We start from the raw sequence: 16,383 nt of genomic DNA, 5'->3' as shown, positions 1-16,383 counted from the left end.
TTCATCTAATTCAGCTCTCTTCGGATTTCATACTACGACTTCGGCACGTTAATGCTAGTACCATGTTATTTTATGCGATTCGAATAAAAATACATAATTTATAATTATTATAATCAATCTATTAACGGAACTACCAAATCAGTACAAAGTGTGCAGCGTGCCTGAAAAGAGTTTTCAATATCAAATATATGCACAATGAACAACACGTTTACTTTAATCACAATTAGAACTCACTCACTCACAAGGTGCAGTTAGAACCAAAAAATTAATTTTAATAATTCTTAAAAGAAAACTACTCTACTTACCTCGTTTAACTTTCAAAAGGCAATTTCGTTCCTTCGATTAAATATGGTTCACCATCATATCTTCAACATCTGTAGTATTGTGTTTTGCGCGAGCTGCTGTTTTTATTCAGTTTTAGTTTCGATTGTTCTTATACCCTGTAAAGAGCCTGCTTTTGCTATATTTATATGTGTCTAGGGTAGTTATTACTTGATCCTGTGCTGTTTGTTTTTATTTCATTCGCTAACCTACGACTGTTCAGACTCGGGCAAGGAATCCTATAAGAGAATATTCCTGAACAACAGCTATAGGACATCTATCATAATAAATGTTGTTCTTTGAATGTATGTGTGTGTTTTACCTTCGTTTTTGTTATACTTCATTAAATTAACCATTTTGCACAATCAAAATCTGAGGTTTTACCAAGATTTTACGTACATACCCCACAAATCATATGTCTTTTAGTGACGTTTAATGTTTTTTTTTTCCACTAAACTAGCTTTAAATATCGACAAATTAGAAGAGAACCAACAAATGCACAATCATGTTTGAGGAGTGCTATAGATTTGTAGCGAAAAAAATCGTACAACGTATTTAAAAAAAGCATACAACCAAACAATAAGCGATTGGCTGATTCTGTAATCTTATTTACAACTTCATATTCTCTACCATTTCCCTTACACATACTACGACTGTCTTGTACATAACTCTGTGCATCGTCTGTCCATTTCACCAACATCTCTTAGGATAGCAAAGGTACGAACGTGTTTGATCGACACACTGGACTCGGTATGGAACTACCATTTCTACGACCCTGCTAGGCGTATCATCCCATTTCCTACCAACTGGAGAAGTATCTAAAGGCAACGATTTCGATCAATGGCATCGTTGGGTGTCAGGGTGTTTTGGGGATGCAATATCAAAATGCTACGTGATTGCAATCAGCCATACCAAAAATATACCGCAAAAGCGCATTCCAGCCGCGGGGAGAGAATGAGGCAGAGAGTCAGAGATCCTTCGGTGTTTAATGGTCTACTTTTTCTCCGCTGGGTTTGGGTTTGGTTTCCCCACAAACTTTGCATCTAGCTGACCCGGTACCTAGAAAACACAATTTTGAAATCCCATCCCACACCCAGTTAGACGGTTTGGTTGTTTGTTAGCTTGAGTGGATTTGTAATGTTTTTGTATGCGTGAAATGATGTATTGTAACGAGAATGTACAAAGGAAGAGCATTCTAAAAGCGATAGTAGAAGAAAGGAGAACCCAATTATTGCCATTTTATTGTCCTCTCCATCCTAAACAACATAATATAAATGAGGTACCCTTCATGTGGAACAAAAAAAAACAGTTTAAAAATGATAGCAGACCCACAAAAATAAGACGAGAATATCCTTTACAAATGAAATGATTGATAATGTGATACAACAATTAAAGCAAATGGTAAGTGATGTCCAAAGCAAGACAGTATCGAGAGCCTGGTGAAAGATCACATGATTTAAAATATATTAAAAAAAATAGCTCAACCATCAATGTCCACTAATCCGGAAAAGAAACATTTTAGCCACCGTAATAAGCAAAGAGAACAACGAACATTGTTTAAAAACTAAATAAAAAACTCCTCTACACATATTACTCAGAACTTTTGGGACAGCTTTAGAAACAGGAACTGCTCCCGTGTAATAATGCCCTACTAGAATCGACGATTTACGAGTTGTTCGGAAAGAAACGACATTCTCCATTGGAGCCGTTCAGAATGATCTGCTTTCCGTTCGGAGGGCTACCGCCCGCGGTGCTGTCGAAGGAATCGTCCAGATCCAGCTCACTCTGGAAGAGAAAGGTTTGGGATAGTGGACAGTGGTGCAAGGGGAAGGAGGAGTAGGAGGAGGAGAGTTTATAGAACGGGAAAGGTATGTATGATTGGAACGTGACCGCCCACATGTGCGTTTGTCCCATGAGAGGGTAAAGTAATCAGTATCGGAGAAAGAAAGAGAGATATAAGGTTGATGTTTAAATTTTGAGCTGCTTTCAAACAACAGCAGTAATCAAACTTCACTACAGCTGTTAGTACAAACCGAATCAGTTTCAAATCGACAGCAGTACAGCGTTGTTAGTTGAGGAAGCTAGCGGTGTAGCGTGAAGGGTACGATTATTATACATGGGAGCGGCGCATTAGGCAAGAAAGGAGAGGACAGAAAAAGGATAGGAAGAGCGAGTATGGGAAAATCTTACGGCGATAGGTTTTGTAGCCGTTTTGCAGGCACTGCAAACGACACTTTCAGCACGTCTGCTTTAACCACCCTCTGCAGTAAGTCGATATTACTAACCTTTTCTCGACACAATAGGTACTCCGATTGAGCGAAATTAATTTTAGTGCCACCCTACTTCATTTACCCCACAAAAAAACCGGATTAGCACAACACTTACAAGGGGACACACCCAAACCTCTACCTTTAATTAATAGCAACAGTAACCAAACAGTTCAATCATAATCGCAAAACAAGCATACAAAAACGACAACAAAGCAACGGACGATGGTCAGTAATAGCATTTGGTTAGGGACAGAATGGATTAAATCTTTGCAAAAACTCACCTCTGGTTTGGCGCGATGCGTATCGACGGCATGAATTGGGAGCATAATGTGTTCCACCTTGCAACCGTACGCGACCGGCGTCAGCTTGATGATCGTGTGGAGAGGCACTTTCAAGTACGGAAGTTCATCTGGAAAGGCCCACACAAAAACGCCCATTATTTCTTGCCACACAGGATATCCTCCATCGTGTTACTTACCGGCAGATTTGTCCAAAAAGTATGCCAGCACGCAGCGCAGCACGGCCTGGTGTGACACGACCAGCACGTTCCCTTGCCGCTCCAGCTCCATCATGACCGGTTCCAGCCGCACCACCAGATCTTCGTAGCTCTCGCCGCGCGGATAGCGATAGGCGAACTTGTTCTGATCGCGTGCCTTAAACTCTTCCGGGAAACGCAGCTGAATGTCTTCGTATGTCATTTCCTCGCAAATGCCCTACGATACAAAGTGAAAGTATGATGAAAACGCCGATCCGGAAGCGTTAAGGTGAGAAAATGCTTACCGCATCGATTTCGTTCAGCGCCTTCCAGCGTTCCTGCGGTGCGTTCACATCGGCGACGGTTTGTATTGTCCTTTTGAGCCAGGACGTCCACACGCGCAGCCCTTCGATCTGCTGCTCGTCGATGTACTTGGCAAGTGCTTGCGCGTAGCGGCGGCCCCGTTCGCTCAGATTGGAGTCGCCACCGATCAGTCCCTGTAGGTTGTGTTCGCTTTCTCCGTGCTAGGCAGAGGCAAAGGTAACGTGATGGGTTTTGTTTGTTCAAATTTCTTTTTTCGTATTTTACTTACTCTGGTGAGATAGATCGTTCTGGGGGTAATGTGAATGTTCATCAGATAATACACGATGCGCGACTGTATGTGTCCCTCGTGCTTGTGCACCACCACCTTTTCGCCCGTGTTGTAGATCTTCATGTAGGACAGATCCTTCTCCAGCTCCTCGCTCAGCGGCTCGTACCGTTCCTGGTAGTGCTCGATGCGCAGCCGGAAGTCCGACAACGCTTCATCCATGTTCATGTTCCGATAGTCGGGGCTACTTACTTTTACTTCCTATGGGGAGTGAAAGAGTGCGATTTGCCACGCGAGCACCGAAAAGAAAACAACAAAAAACACAACTGTTTGTTAGTTACTTTCCTTTTTTTTGGGGTTTGTTGTTGGAAGTATGTTGTCAGGATGAGGCACATTGTTTTTTTATCAATGAGAAAACAATTCAACAGTTAACAAATCAATCAAACTACATAAAATGGGTTCGAGAACAACAAACGCATTCATTTTTAAGGAATTTTAATTTAAAACGAGGAGAGAGTTAGCGCATTAATAATGGACCAGGACCATCGCCTTTCATCAACGTATGCCTTGACAAATGTCATGTTTGCAAATGTCATTGGTTCTCACCTTTTATTTCGTATTTTTGTATTAATGCAACCAAAATTATGGATCCATCCATCAATCAACACCCTTCGGACCCGTTAGAAGAAGGAACAAATCTTGTGAAAACCATCATAACGATAGCCCTGGTAGCATCGAACTGTAGCAACATACCGAGCGGTAAGGTGGAAATCGCTCGCTCATATCTGGAACGGCTTCACGCCGCAGCGATAAACAAGGGCGAAACGGTGCCCAATGTGGAAAGGATGCTGCTGTACCTGAATTCACACATGGAGCAGCTACCGGCGGTACGAGCACATGGGCAAACCACGAACAACACAGAAAACACACAAAATCTACACCAGTCGTAAAACGGTTAGTGACGTCATTTATGGAAAATGTATGTGTATGCGTATACCGGACACTGGCCGTTGTGTTAATCATTTTTAACACACACACACACACTGCACAACAATAGTCACCTCGTTCGGAATTAATGGCGGATGATGCTCCAAGCCACTGATCTTGACCTGGCATGATGAATGGGAGGAAAACCGGACGTCAAACGTAAGCGTATTCGTATTCGATTCGTAAAGGAAATACATATTCTATTGTTTGATTGGTGCTCGTTACTATTAATCAAATAATCGCCAATTCAAACCTAACTTTTTCGTTTTCTATGTTTTTTTTAAACAGCAAAAAGGTCAAATGTGAAATGGGCCAAAGCGTTGGAAGAGAAACTATGTACCACCACACGATACTCCAACCATGTTATGCTTACCATAATGTTCTGTTCGATAATGCTGGGATCGTCACAGACCGACTCGACGAAAAAGAGCTTGTAGCCCATCTTTTTTACCACAATTTCGCGTATCATCTGACGCCGGTCGCGGGTAGAATTTGTAGCATCAAACACCTACAATAAACGAAAGATTGAAATATTAATATTCACTCAAAATTATAGCTGTGGGAATAAAATCGAAAGCTTACAGTGGAATTTATGAAGCTGAGTAATTTGTGATCATTTCGTGTAGCAAATAGGGAGTGTTACATCTCCCATTCGCAATGGTTCTAGGTGTACGTTACACAGCTACACAAGCATAAACAACCCTACAATCTACCGAATAAACAAACAAACATGATCCAGTCGAAGTTTGCTTGTAAACCTTTGCACCATTGGCCTGTCCCTTCCCCTCATGCTTCCATACTTCCTGACGACGTACGTTTAAATTGTACACCGTCGCATCGCACCGTTCCGGATGCATCCAAACTGCAGCGGCCAGTCAATTTCTTATCGATTCTTTCTGTTTCCATTACAACCACAACAGCTTCAGCACGCGCCCAAGCTGTGGCCTCGTTTGGAACGATTTATAACTAACACGGCCCGGAGGTATGAGATTAAGGCAATCCAGTAATCGCACAATGAGCTGTGTTTATCGATACACGGCTTCGAAAAGTATCCTAATCATGTTGTAAATAGAATTAATTGATAAGCTTTCCTCCTTCCTATCATTCCCTTGCACGCCCAAATCAACCTTTAACCCTCCCGCCGATTGACTTACCGCCACTTCGCCACCATTTTCCAACCAGTTGCAAACGTCCTCCAGCGCCAGCTCGGCACAGTGCTGCCGGATCGCCATCGCTTCCTCATTGTCCGGGCGGAAAAACTCATGGCTGCGGTAGGCGTCGGTCGCATGGCGCCGGTACTCGCCCAGATTGAACACCTTCGTGTTGATGCCGATCCAGTTTAGGTAGCGGGACAGCTTTTTCGAGATGTACGTTTTGCCGCGGGCCGGCAGCCCGACCATCGCAATCACGTGCGGGCTGTTCACATAGTTGGCACGCTCGCCTGGGAAGAAAAGAAGCAAATCATAAAACATAAATAAACGAACATTTGGACAACCGGATGTATGGTTGTGGTTTTCCGAGGCTATTTTGCGCACCATTGCCAAACGTTTCCTTGTTGAGAAATTTCCATCCGAGCGAGATCATATTGTCGCTGGACTCTTTTTCGCCAGTTGCCATTGCCTACTTTTCACAGCACTACTTTCACCAACTAGCAAAAAGGGCTTGAACGTTGATGGACTACAATTGGGATTGGTTACGATGTACTTCCAGCTACACTATTCACAGCCGAATGCACATACTCCACGGCCCGATCGCTAAACCAGCACTGTGCGCGCTTCCCGTAGGGCCGTCCTGCTGCAATCTTACTCCGTCGCCGAATGAGGCGAAGGGACAGGCAATGCAACGAAGCGACGAAGCAAACCGACCACGGCCTAGAAATTAGATAACGATGCAATCTGTACCGATGCTTCCCGTTCCCTCATATGCGTCCCACACCACCACCACCAAGCACCTCCTGTGAACCGTTCAATGGTTGGTGGTTTGTGCTACTGGTTAAACTAAAAACTCTGGCCGAGGGTAAAATCGTGTTTTTTGTCACGCTAAAACAAATGGCGAGATGTGAAAGATGGGGAAAGTTGCACAATGTTTGGTTGTTCTTTTTTATTACTGTTGCACAAATCCGATGCCGTGTTGTTGTTGTTGCGCAGCTGAACGCCGGGAGCTGTCAAATTCGCCCGTACAACATTTTGACGTTCAAATATCACTGCATCTCGCTCATTTTCTCTACCCTTCCTTTACTTGCCTACAGGTCTCGTTTCCAAGTGAGCTTTTGTGAGCGTGAAAAACGTAAACAAACTTGGTGGTTGACTAAATTTTATGTAGGCAATTTTGTTCAATTATTTGCATTGCATTTTCAAATTGATGGGTAAGGGCCGTAGGAAAGTTGCTCAACGCGTAGGACCTCAATTCAAAGAGGCACACGCAAAAATCATTGCGAGGAAAAGACCTGAATGGAACCAGATACCACATCCGGCGGCTGGTAAGTTTGTTACAAGATGCTTGATCTTAAAAATCTTGAACTCTCAAAAACCCTTACAATGTCTTTCAAAAACGATCGCCAACGAGGAAAAATCGCACCGATTTGGAGCGTTGGCGAGCTCATGAGAATCGGTTTTCGCCTAGCGGGCAATTATTCCTTCATGTGATGTTAGCGCCACCTATTGGACGTATGGGCTTAGTTTAGCAAAGAAACCAACCTTTCGTGTTCAGAATGTAAAGTATACTCTCTGAGTATTTCACAGCGTGCAAAGTATACTTTATAATGTTAAACTGTATTACACGTAGCTCATCCACTGTAAGCCACAAATAACCAGTAGATAAATAAATGGTAAATATGGTCATTAGTTCCTTTCCTTATGGAAGTTCATCAGCAACAAAACACAGTGATTTGTGTAATTACATGTGCCTACAAATGACTTACAAATCAACCATAGGGTAGGATCCTTATGTCCCCCCCCCCCCCCTTCCTGTTTCCTATTTACTATTTCACTCATCGGTGTCTAACCACAGTGTTCGTAGAAAATTGCAACAAAATCGCTACTTTCCACAAGTGTGAACACGTGCCTGGCCACCAGTTGTTGGCGCGGCTACTTGTTTGGCATCAATTTGCAATTCTGATCCGCACACCAGGCACACACTGTAACACTTCATTCGTGCAACACGCTGTCTCCTGATTTACAACAAATCGCGGCGCTAATGCGTGTCAACCATAAAGCATTTTGTTATCGCCTTATCGAGAAGTGAGTTCAAATAATTTTGCTTCCATTTTTTTTCACCATTCATTTTAGGTCTGAGCGAGGGTACGGTACCATACTTCAACAATAAATGTTAAAATGTAACAAAAAATCCTTCTCAACCAGCACTCCTCCTACCGCCACCATGTAGTTCAACGCTCCCACTAGAATTTAGCTGACGAACAGCGCACGATCGACAGTGATGACAAATTGAGCAGGAAACGTTAAATATGGTAACAACCCGAAGAAGCGCCAGCCAACGGCGTAAACCGCCAGAGACGTGTGTCAAGCGACAACGATAGGATGGCGCGGGTTTGAAAATGCGCAAGCAAAACCGCAGAGCCGCGTGCGTTCGCGCGCGCGGTTGTGTGTGTTTGATGACGCTAAAACCGGATTCATCGTCGTCTTGCCAATTCGTCACCCGTTACACACTGGGAGGGTGGTATTGGCGCTCGGTTGTTGTCTTTTTCGGGAGTTGTTTCTCCACCCCTATTCCAAGCAACGCAAGAAAGACGCACAGGTGTAGAGCGCCAAAAAACACACCCATGGCATGTTGTCACGCGATCAAAGCGTGTTTATTTTCAGAACGCATCAGAACCGGTTGACGAAAGCATTACCGGCAGGAAGTTCATATTAGATAAGTGAGGAAGATCGCTCTTCAAAGCAGTTTTTGTTTTGTTTTTTGTGTATATCACGCTAAGAAGATTAACCACATCAAATCAATACCACAGTGTTGGGTTTCACCAAGCAAATCAATATTACGCATCAACACCCGCAACAGAATCACCTGTTTGAGCGACAAGCACGCAACGGCTTTTTTTCTCTACTAAAACGTGGCCCCAAACACACGTGCCGCCCTAGGCGTTAGTCTAACACACGCCCATAGTCCCGTTCTGCCACGATCCGGATTTAATTAGCGCGTTTTGCACGAATTTTCGTACCATAATTGCATTCGAAATTGGTCCATTTTCACACGACGAAGGATTAAGTTCGTGGTCACGATTTGTTTGACTACAGCTCAGAACCGGAACAGCAATTGACGTGATCTTGTGAATAGAGTTGTGTATTGAGTGGTAAATAAAAGCAATTTATTCGCTGTGAGACAGTAAAAGGAAGGTTTTCTTTATACAGAAGCAATTAAAATTATTCCAAACGTGTCGTAAGGCTGTCAAATCAATAAATTAATGCCAATAATACCCTCTTGATTCAAGATATTAGATTTTTGTCATTTTTTAACTACCGACCAATTTTTATTGATTTTGCAACAAATCAATCAATCAAATATAACACCTTCAACTAGAGCTAGAAGCGTTCCCAACGGTTAAAAAGACCCTACAAGGTGTGGAGTGTACAAGTGTGATTGCGCGTTTGTTTATCATTATTCCCTAGAACTGGCGGTGATGGTGGTGGTTCCGAGTCGGGTGAGTAAACAAACAGCTCATATTTCGCCGCAGCTGCATATTAGCGTTGCGTTGCAGTTTCATTTTCTACTTGGCGCTAATCATCCCGTTCCAGTAGCGCTTTATGACTCATTTTTGCTATGGGTAATAGCACTGTTTCTAACAGTGTTTCTAATGTGAAACTGGAATCTAACAGGAGAGCTTCGGGAGTGATCATGCAACAAGAGCAAGAACCAATCCAATTTGTCTTTCGTTTGACCGCCAGAATACGTTCACCAATAGGAAGATGTCACTCGCAATGTCACGGTCGAATGGATTGCAAAGTGTACAGCAAAGAAAGGAACCGAGCGGCACCCATGATAGACCAAACAGATAATGCATTATTACTATATACATGTATAGCACCGCCGTGCCAAGTGCGCCGGCCTCAGCAACAGCCGGCCCCAAAAGACGCAACCAGGCTATCGTAAATCACTTTCGCTTGATAATGGCCCCTCAGGTTCACCGTAACGTACGCTCGCCACTGATAAGCGGTCCAAACCAAAAACCAAACAAACCCGCCAACACTCTGGCGGTTCTGTCCGCGCATTCTGGACCGCGGGCGCATGGTAGGCACATCATCCGAGAGGCGAGATTTCGCTGCGACGTAATCGATTACGACGATGTCTTAATAGAATTGCTTGGCAAACGCAAGCGCGCACACACACACACACGCGTCACTGGGACGCGACCTTGTGGTCATCGTAAGATCACTGGGAGCGGATGATCGGTGACGGTTCGTTGTTTGTCCGTGCTAAAAATTCGTACTGATTAAAGTCGGATTTGCGTCATGCTGTTGGCCTCGTTGCCGTTATCGGCGGGAAAGTGTATTGCTTTGCGGACTGTAAGTAAACAAAATTCTGCTAGCGATGTACCGTTTGAAAAATATCTAAATAAATCGAATCCGACGTTTGCATTTACCAATAGGAATCCATGATCTTACTGGATTTTACTGGAATTCCTAGACATTCGATTAGTACGACATAGGAAACATCACAACAAAAAAAACAATTACACTGCAAAATGAACCGGTACCACCACCAAGTCGTAAAAAAGGTCAGAAACACAACAAACCCCTCCATCAAACAGTCGAAGCTATTTAGAGCCACCGCTTGGAGCACGGCAGATTAGCATCGCTGCGGGTAATAATAGCTAGGAACCAAGTGTCTCCAGCAGGCAAGTTCAACGACTACAAAGCTACTCTTGGCGGGTGTACGATAAGACCTGACCCTGATAAACCTAAACGGAGGTGCGTGTTTCCCAGGGCGCCAAATTGGCCACCACTACGATCTTCCGGCATCTCTTTAGTAGGCTCAAGGTGTATTTTTCAACAAGCATAAAGGAAGACCTTTAAAGACATCCTATTTCCCAGTCTAACACGGAAATACAATTATCCGTTTTGCGGGTTGGAACTGTTTTGCGCAATCTCGGCAAGACGTGCTGAAGAAATCCCCCTTGCGGTGGACGCAAATCGGTATCTTATCGATAGATAGGTCGTGTATCACACGACAGGTTCATGCATGCAAGGCAAGCTGATGAAGCATTTAGTTATGATTATTGAATGGTTTTGGAGAGCTAAAGGAAGTGAAATGTTTTGTTCCAATATTTTTCTGCTTTGTAGCCTCCAAAGTGGAGTGTTCCTCCCCAAAGTTTATAAAGACTTAATTTCCAACAAACTTCTCTATTGGCGACAACTCGCAAACATTGGAAACAGCTCCATCAATCATCAATCAATCCAGATGTAAATTAGGTATCAAAATGTCGTCCAATAACTTAATTGCAGGGCAGAAGAGAGTAACAAAAAAGAGGATAATAACACAAACTCTGCCTGTCAGAAAGTCCATTACATCAATCAACAAAACGGTTTCACGTTCTGAGCGATGATGATGCACGTGCATCGCCGAAGGACACAAAATGTGTTGAACGTGCCTTGGAAAGTGTCGCTGTGTGTTTTTCGTATAAATTAATTATTTTCACCACCAAGCCAAACCGATCTGTACGTCTGTGAGTGCGCTGTTGTCATACAAAGCCCACCCACCGGCCGGCTTATTGACGTGCGATCGTAATCATCTAATGACTTTTCGTGCCGTCGCTTTGTCCCGATGAGCCATTTCCCACGCGGAGTGAGCAGCATTTCTACAGCTTCGATCATTCTCTCCCCCTAGGAAACCTAGCGCAGGTTCATTCGGAAGGCTTTTCCACACCCAAGAACCCGCACACACACACACACACAGTTATATAAACTAAAATAAACGCTTCACTAAACTGCAACCACAACAGCACAAGCGACAGGACGGGGAAGGGGAAGTAAGTTGCAGTGCAGGGGGGAAAATGTGCAAAAAAGAGCACGTGCCACCGTAGTTGCGAAGATGCAACTACCCTGACGGCGTCCAACGTCGTTGAAGCTAAAAAGGGGGATGAAGAAGCGTACTCTCACCTAGTGTGCCACACCCATTCGCGACGGGCGGACGGGTGGAAAATTGGTGTGCGGGAAACCCCCAAGGACATTGTAGTACATTGTCCAACCAGAAGCTAAGCTCTTCTTGTTGGTTGTATGTGTGTGTCTGTGTGACTGTGTCAGGTGCATCTGCTCGTGCCGAGGAGCAACTGGTGCCATTCTTTTCCTTTCCGTTCGGTTTCCCAAGTTCAAGGGCGTCTTCCCCCCGAGGGGGTACGTTTATGGGGATGAGACTCATTATTCAACTCCACGCTTGAGGACGGAAGGTTGTATGGCATTGTGTTGCATTTTACGCTTTCGTTAAGGGAAACGAGTGCTCCCTTTCTGGTGTTACGCGCGCTTCAGAGAGGCCAAAGTAGGAAACAGGAAATTGTATTACAATTCCAGCAGTACATTACATGTCTTTAGGATGTCTAAGGTATCCATTCTTCATTCATACTAACAACACTTTCGAATCGTACAGCGAACTTCACAAAACAATTGACCAAAAAGCTAGTTTCCATGCGTGAGTCTCTTCGTCTAGTAATTCGACCTCCAAAAAAAGATGTTCCCGGTAGCCCAGATCACAAACAGACCATCATCATAGACTGCACAGTTGATCCCGGATAACCTTCCTTAATTAGAGCACCAAAAAGAACGGACGTTGTTGATTGATGGTAAGCACGCGATAGAAATTGAAACCGAAGTCACGAGATGGTCAACAGATTCTTTTAGAACTCGAACTCACAAACCTTTAAGCTAATCCCTAGCAGTTCAACGGCCTCCATGTGGTTGGCCGACAGCAACAAAACCCCTGACCCTGGCCTTCTAAACGGTCAGTTACATCGTTTTTCAAACGCATAAACAGTATGAAATCCGGTTCATCCCTTTGGTGGGACGCGATTCTTTCGGAATTAAAAATACATCTTCTTCCTATCAAGGGGAGGCCTGTTTTCGCCTCTCAGCTGATGCCGATGCCGACAGGAGTGTGGGGCGTTTAGAGCGACAAAAACCACCCTACATTTCACTGGTGGGCCCTGACAATATTTGTGGCACGATGTGGAAAGGGAAAATCAATCAACAAAAGGAAGCCCCATATGGTTTGGTGAGTGGAAAAATGAACTTGCTTCGTCCAACAAGTGTCACGCGAGAGGTTCGGATAGTTTTTCACAGGCGTGCGAATAAAGCATGCTTTGACACATGCGGAGCAGCCGGATTACGTCTTCCAAGTTACCGGTCTAGTGGCGACGGAATGTGTTATTTAAAAGGCTGATACGTGACAAGCAAAAATAAATACGAATCCAACCACCTCAAACTACAACAACTGTAACTGCACGAGGGTAGCGTATGATCGGACCGGTAGCAAAAGACCACCCAAAAAAAATGGCAAAACACCGCCCAAAAACGTGCTTTGCTTCCTTGGCACTGATGTTCCTGGCCACTGCGGGGGAACAGGAATGCATATTTGAAACCAAAAAAAAAAAAGCAAAAGTAGAAGAAGGGTCACAAAATTTGTAAAACAACCAGGAAAAGTGCGCCCCGCGAATACACAGCGCGGAGTTCTATTTTTAATGTAGCGCCCGTACCAAAATTTTCACCACCGAGCGTCTCCATCGCCCATCCGTAGTAGGCCGAAAATGTTTGAAGTATGTGTATGTATGTGTGTGTGACTTTTCCTTCTGCTTCTTCTAGCCACTCAACGTTTGGGTGTGCAGACCCGCGTCAATGGTTATGTCGCTTTCAACTGTTTCCTACACCCCCCCTTTTTTGCCATTTTCCTTGCTACTCTTCGGTTTCTCTTTTTCCTTTTCCTTCAACCCGCCACCCCGGATATATGCTTTACTACATACCGTCCCGCCCGAGATCATCACTATCATCGTCGGTGTCACTCGGTTGTGCCTTCTACGTCACTTTCATGGTCACGGCGCAACACACGCACTGTATGCGTCGGAGGGAACGAACGGACGGACGGGGGGAGCATAATCGTATGGCGTGATATTCTTCTCAGCCGGTCCCTTCCGAACTCACTCTCTGTCTCTCTCTCCTGCTCCTTCGCTTCCCAGATTCGCTCGCGTGCGCATTTCAATCTCACACTCCAATTTACGCTCGTTGCCATAGTTTCCACAATGCCTACCACCCGCCCTTTTCGTGGCAGGAGAAACGGGGTAGAAAAATGCCTCCCTTGTTTCGCTTCCATTTCGCTTGCATACCGGCGGAAATGTTGGACACGGGTTTGGCACGGGAATTGCTTTGTTGTTAGTGGTCGTTGTTGTTGTTGATGTTGCTGCTGGAAAAAAACACACAAAACCCGACACTTACCCCGTATCGGGAACGGTTTCGTCTGGATGGTTTCGGTCGTCGGGGGCAGCATCTTCCGCGTGCCCTCGGACATGACGCTGGGGCAGAGCTGAATTTCGCTGAGCGCCTCGCCGTACTGCTTGCCGCCGCTCTGGCTCGATGTGCGCACTCGCAGCGAACGGGACGCGATGGCCGCGGCCACGGCGGACGCGGTCGGGGCAGTCGCCGGTAGGGACGGGCCGGTCGCCGGATTGCTGCTGCCGGTGGCACCACTACCACCACCACCACCAGCACTCACTATTACGTCCATCGTGGGCACGGGAGCAGGTGGTTTTGGGATGATTAATCACTGATAAAATCCAAAAGGGCGCGCGCCGGACGCGTCCGGAAAAATACCGACACAGCACAACAATAATTCCACTAACACACACACACGCACACGCGGGAACGCTGCGCACACTGAACTGACAGAAGAATGTCGAGGCGCGGGAAGAACAACCTCTCGCTATCGCTGCTATCCGTCAAATGAATGCTTTTCGCAACGTTTGAAGTACAGCTGCCGCCGTGCGCATCCACTACCTCCAAAGTCCCCCACAAGCTGTGATACTCCGTGATATATGCTGTTGTCTCTTTCATTCTACCCGCTTGCTATCGGTCGCTGAAACGGCGGATGAGAGAGTGAGAGAATGGCATCCTGCGAGCGGTCGCTCCATGCTCACGTTTTTCAACCGGCCAATGCGAGACAGAGAGTGAGCGAACGAGCAAGCGAGAGAGAGAGAGAGAGATGGCACAACGCCGGGAGAGCGCGCCCCGAAACGACCTTGGCGCGGCGTTGACAACGCACGTTTTGTTTACATTTTCTTCCGTTTCGGATATGGCGCGGCTTTTTTTTGTTGGAAATTTTATTCCTTTCACCTTTCTTCCTAGGCCGGCATCCTGCTGGGTGCCAAATTGGGTGCCATCGGTGCGAGTGGAAAATTTTCCAAACACAAGTGTACCTGCCTGACTTTGGCTACCTTCGCGCCAATAGGAAAAGCTCTTTTGAATGGTTAATTATGTTGTGGAAAGTTTCCGAACCAAAAACTCGAGCAGGTAGTTGACGATGGAGGCATCGTAACAAGGAGCTGTGTTTCTTTTTTTGGTTCGATGGAATTTTCCACTCTATTGTTCCCGTTTTGCTTTGTGGTACCTTCATTCGTTAAATGTGGGCTTCCATCAAATGATGCTGCACTTAGCTCCATGGCTTGCCATGTGCCTTACATAGAACATATAACTTGAGGATACAAACATGGTAATATTAGATAGATTTACAGGTAGCTTTTGCACTTAAATTGTTAATTAGGTAAAATATATTTACTGTGAATAATTATAAAAATCAGAAATCCGTACAAATTGCTGTCATTCGATACCAACGAAGAAGAAACCCTGCAAGTGCTACGTTGGAAGTTTGAAGTTGTTGGCGAACAATATGGCCAAACGTCGCCCAACACCAACATTTTATTTAGCGAACAGCCCTCTGTGCTGCTCGTTCCTCGAATTTAAGCCTTTTATCTAAATACATTTTAATGAAAAGGTCAGACACTTCAATTTAGCTTTTTTTTTTGGTGAGAGTTTATTTGAACCGTGTTTTAGAAGCCCGGTTTGCCAGTGTTTTTAGTCGATAATTTATATGCTTACACAGGTAATTTGCTGACGCCCTTGGGAGCGCAGCCCAATCCTAACGTTACGGTACCGTATGTTACTCGCTAATGTTGTCTTAATTTAAGTGGTTGTTTGCTTTCTTACACAATCGATATACGCACGCCCCGAAGCAGATTATGCTTCCCTCCTCTACCTAGTACTGATTCCTCTGCAATCCCGTTCAGAAATGTGTATCTATTTTTGTTGCGCACAATAAAATGAGTCCTACCTTAAATCCAAAATGTTGTCCAATCAGGATGCTACACAATTATCGCAAGTGCATTTCTGAGGGTGAAAGTGTGCCTCGTACTGTTACTTTTTCCCGCCAATGAATTCGTTATTCGTTTGTATGTGTGTGTTCTGTGGTGGTTCGTTATTCTAAATATTATAAAAAAGATAATTAAATTGTATGCGAAGAAGAAAGTCATTGTAAAAAAAGGGGAGATACACATCACATATACTATCATTGCTCACGCACACACCCGGCAGAAGTAAAAAAAAAAAACTTTTCCCTTACTATCCCACACTGGCCTCTTACTAAACACACACACAATCCAACGACGATTGCACCAGAGCTAATTGATAGCAGTTTCAGTGGCCCCTTGATAGATGCAGCAAGGGGAAGCAGCATCATATCAGTTATGCAGGCAAATC

At 44.7% G+C, this 16,383-nt stretch overlaps 2 protein-coding genes across 8 annotated transcripts in view; both read right to left on the bottom strand.

The window, feature by feature from the left end:
* Positions 1 to 52: 52 nt before the first annotated feature.
* Positions 53 to 14,593, bottom strand: LOC120954763 (6-phosphofructo-2-kinase/fructose-2,6-bisphosphatase-like). 7 transcript variants are annotated; one of them, XM_049609337.1, is made up of 9 exons: positions 14,071 to 14,593; positions 5,797 to 6,083; positions 5,016 to 5,150; positions 4,717 to 4,764; positions 3,659 to 3,916; positions 3,372 to 3,590; positions 3,070 to 3,304; positions 2,873 to 3,000; positions 53 to 161 (listed from the first exon to the last, which is right to left on the bottom strand). In XM_049609337.1, exons 1-9 carry the CDS (start codon positions 14,357 to 14,359, stop codon positions 114 to 116), a joined length of 1,647 nt encoding a protein of 548 aa, XP_049465294.1. In that variant the 5' UTR covers positions 14,360 to 14,593; the 3' UTR covers positions 53 to 113. The 7 variants fall into 7 exon arrangements, with proteins under 7 accessions (XP_049465294.1, XP_049465293.1, XP_040230904.1 ...); XM_049609336.1 differs by lacking the exon at positions 53 to 161 and adding an exon at positions 383 to 1,380 and having other exon boundaries at positions 14,071 to 14,592; XM_049609335.1 differs by lacking the exon at positions 53 to 161 and adding an exon at positions 1,527 to 2,106.
* Positions 14,594 to 15,488: 895 nt separating this feature from the next.
* Positions 15,489 to 16,383, bottom strand: part of LOC125907404 (chromodomain-helicase-DNA-binding protein Mi-2 homolog) — an 8,949-nt gene continuing 8,054 nt past the window's right edge. The window contains exon 3 of the mRNA XM_049609318.1: positions 15,489 to 16,383. This exon is cut by the window's right edge and continues 184 nt beyond it. The gene's annotated coding sequence lies outside the window, so the exon portion shown is untranslated.

This window comes from Anopheles coluzzii, chromosome 3 (genome assembly GCF_943734685.1).
Source record: "Anopheles coluzzii chromosome 3, AcolN3, whole genome shotgun sequence".
Lineage (NCBI taxonomy): Eukaryota > Metazoa > Arthropoda > Insecta > Diptera > Culicidae > Anopheles > Anopheles coluzzii.
The sequence above is the reverse complement of the archived record's forward strand: the minus strand, read 5'-3'. Positions and strand labels throughout refer to the sequence as shown.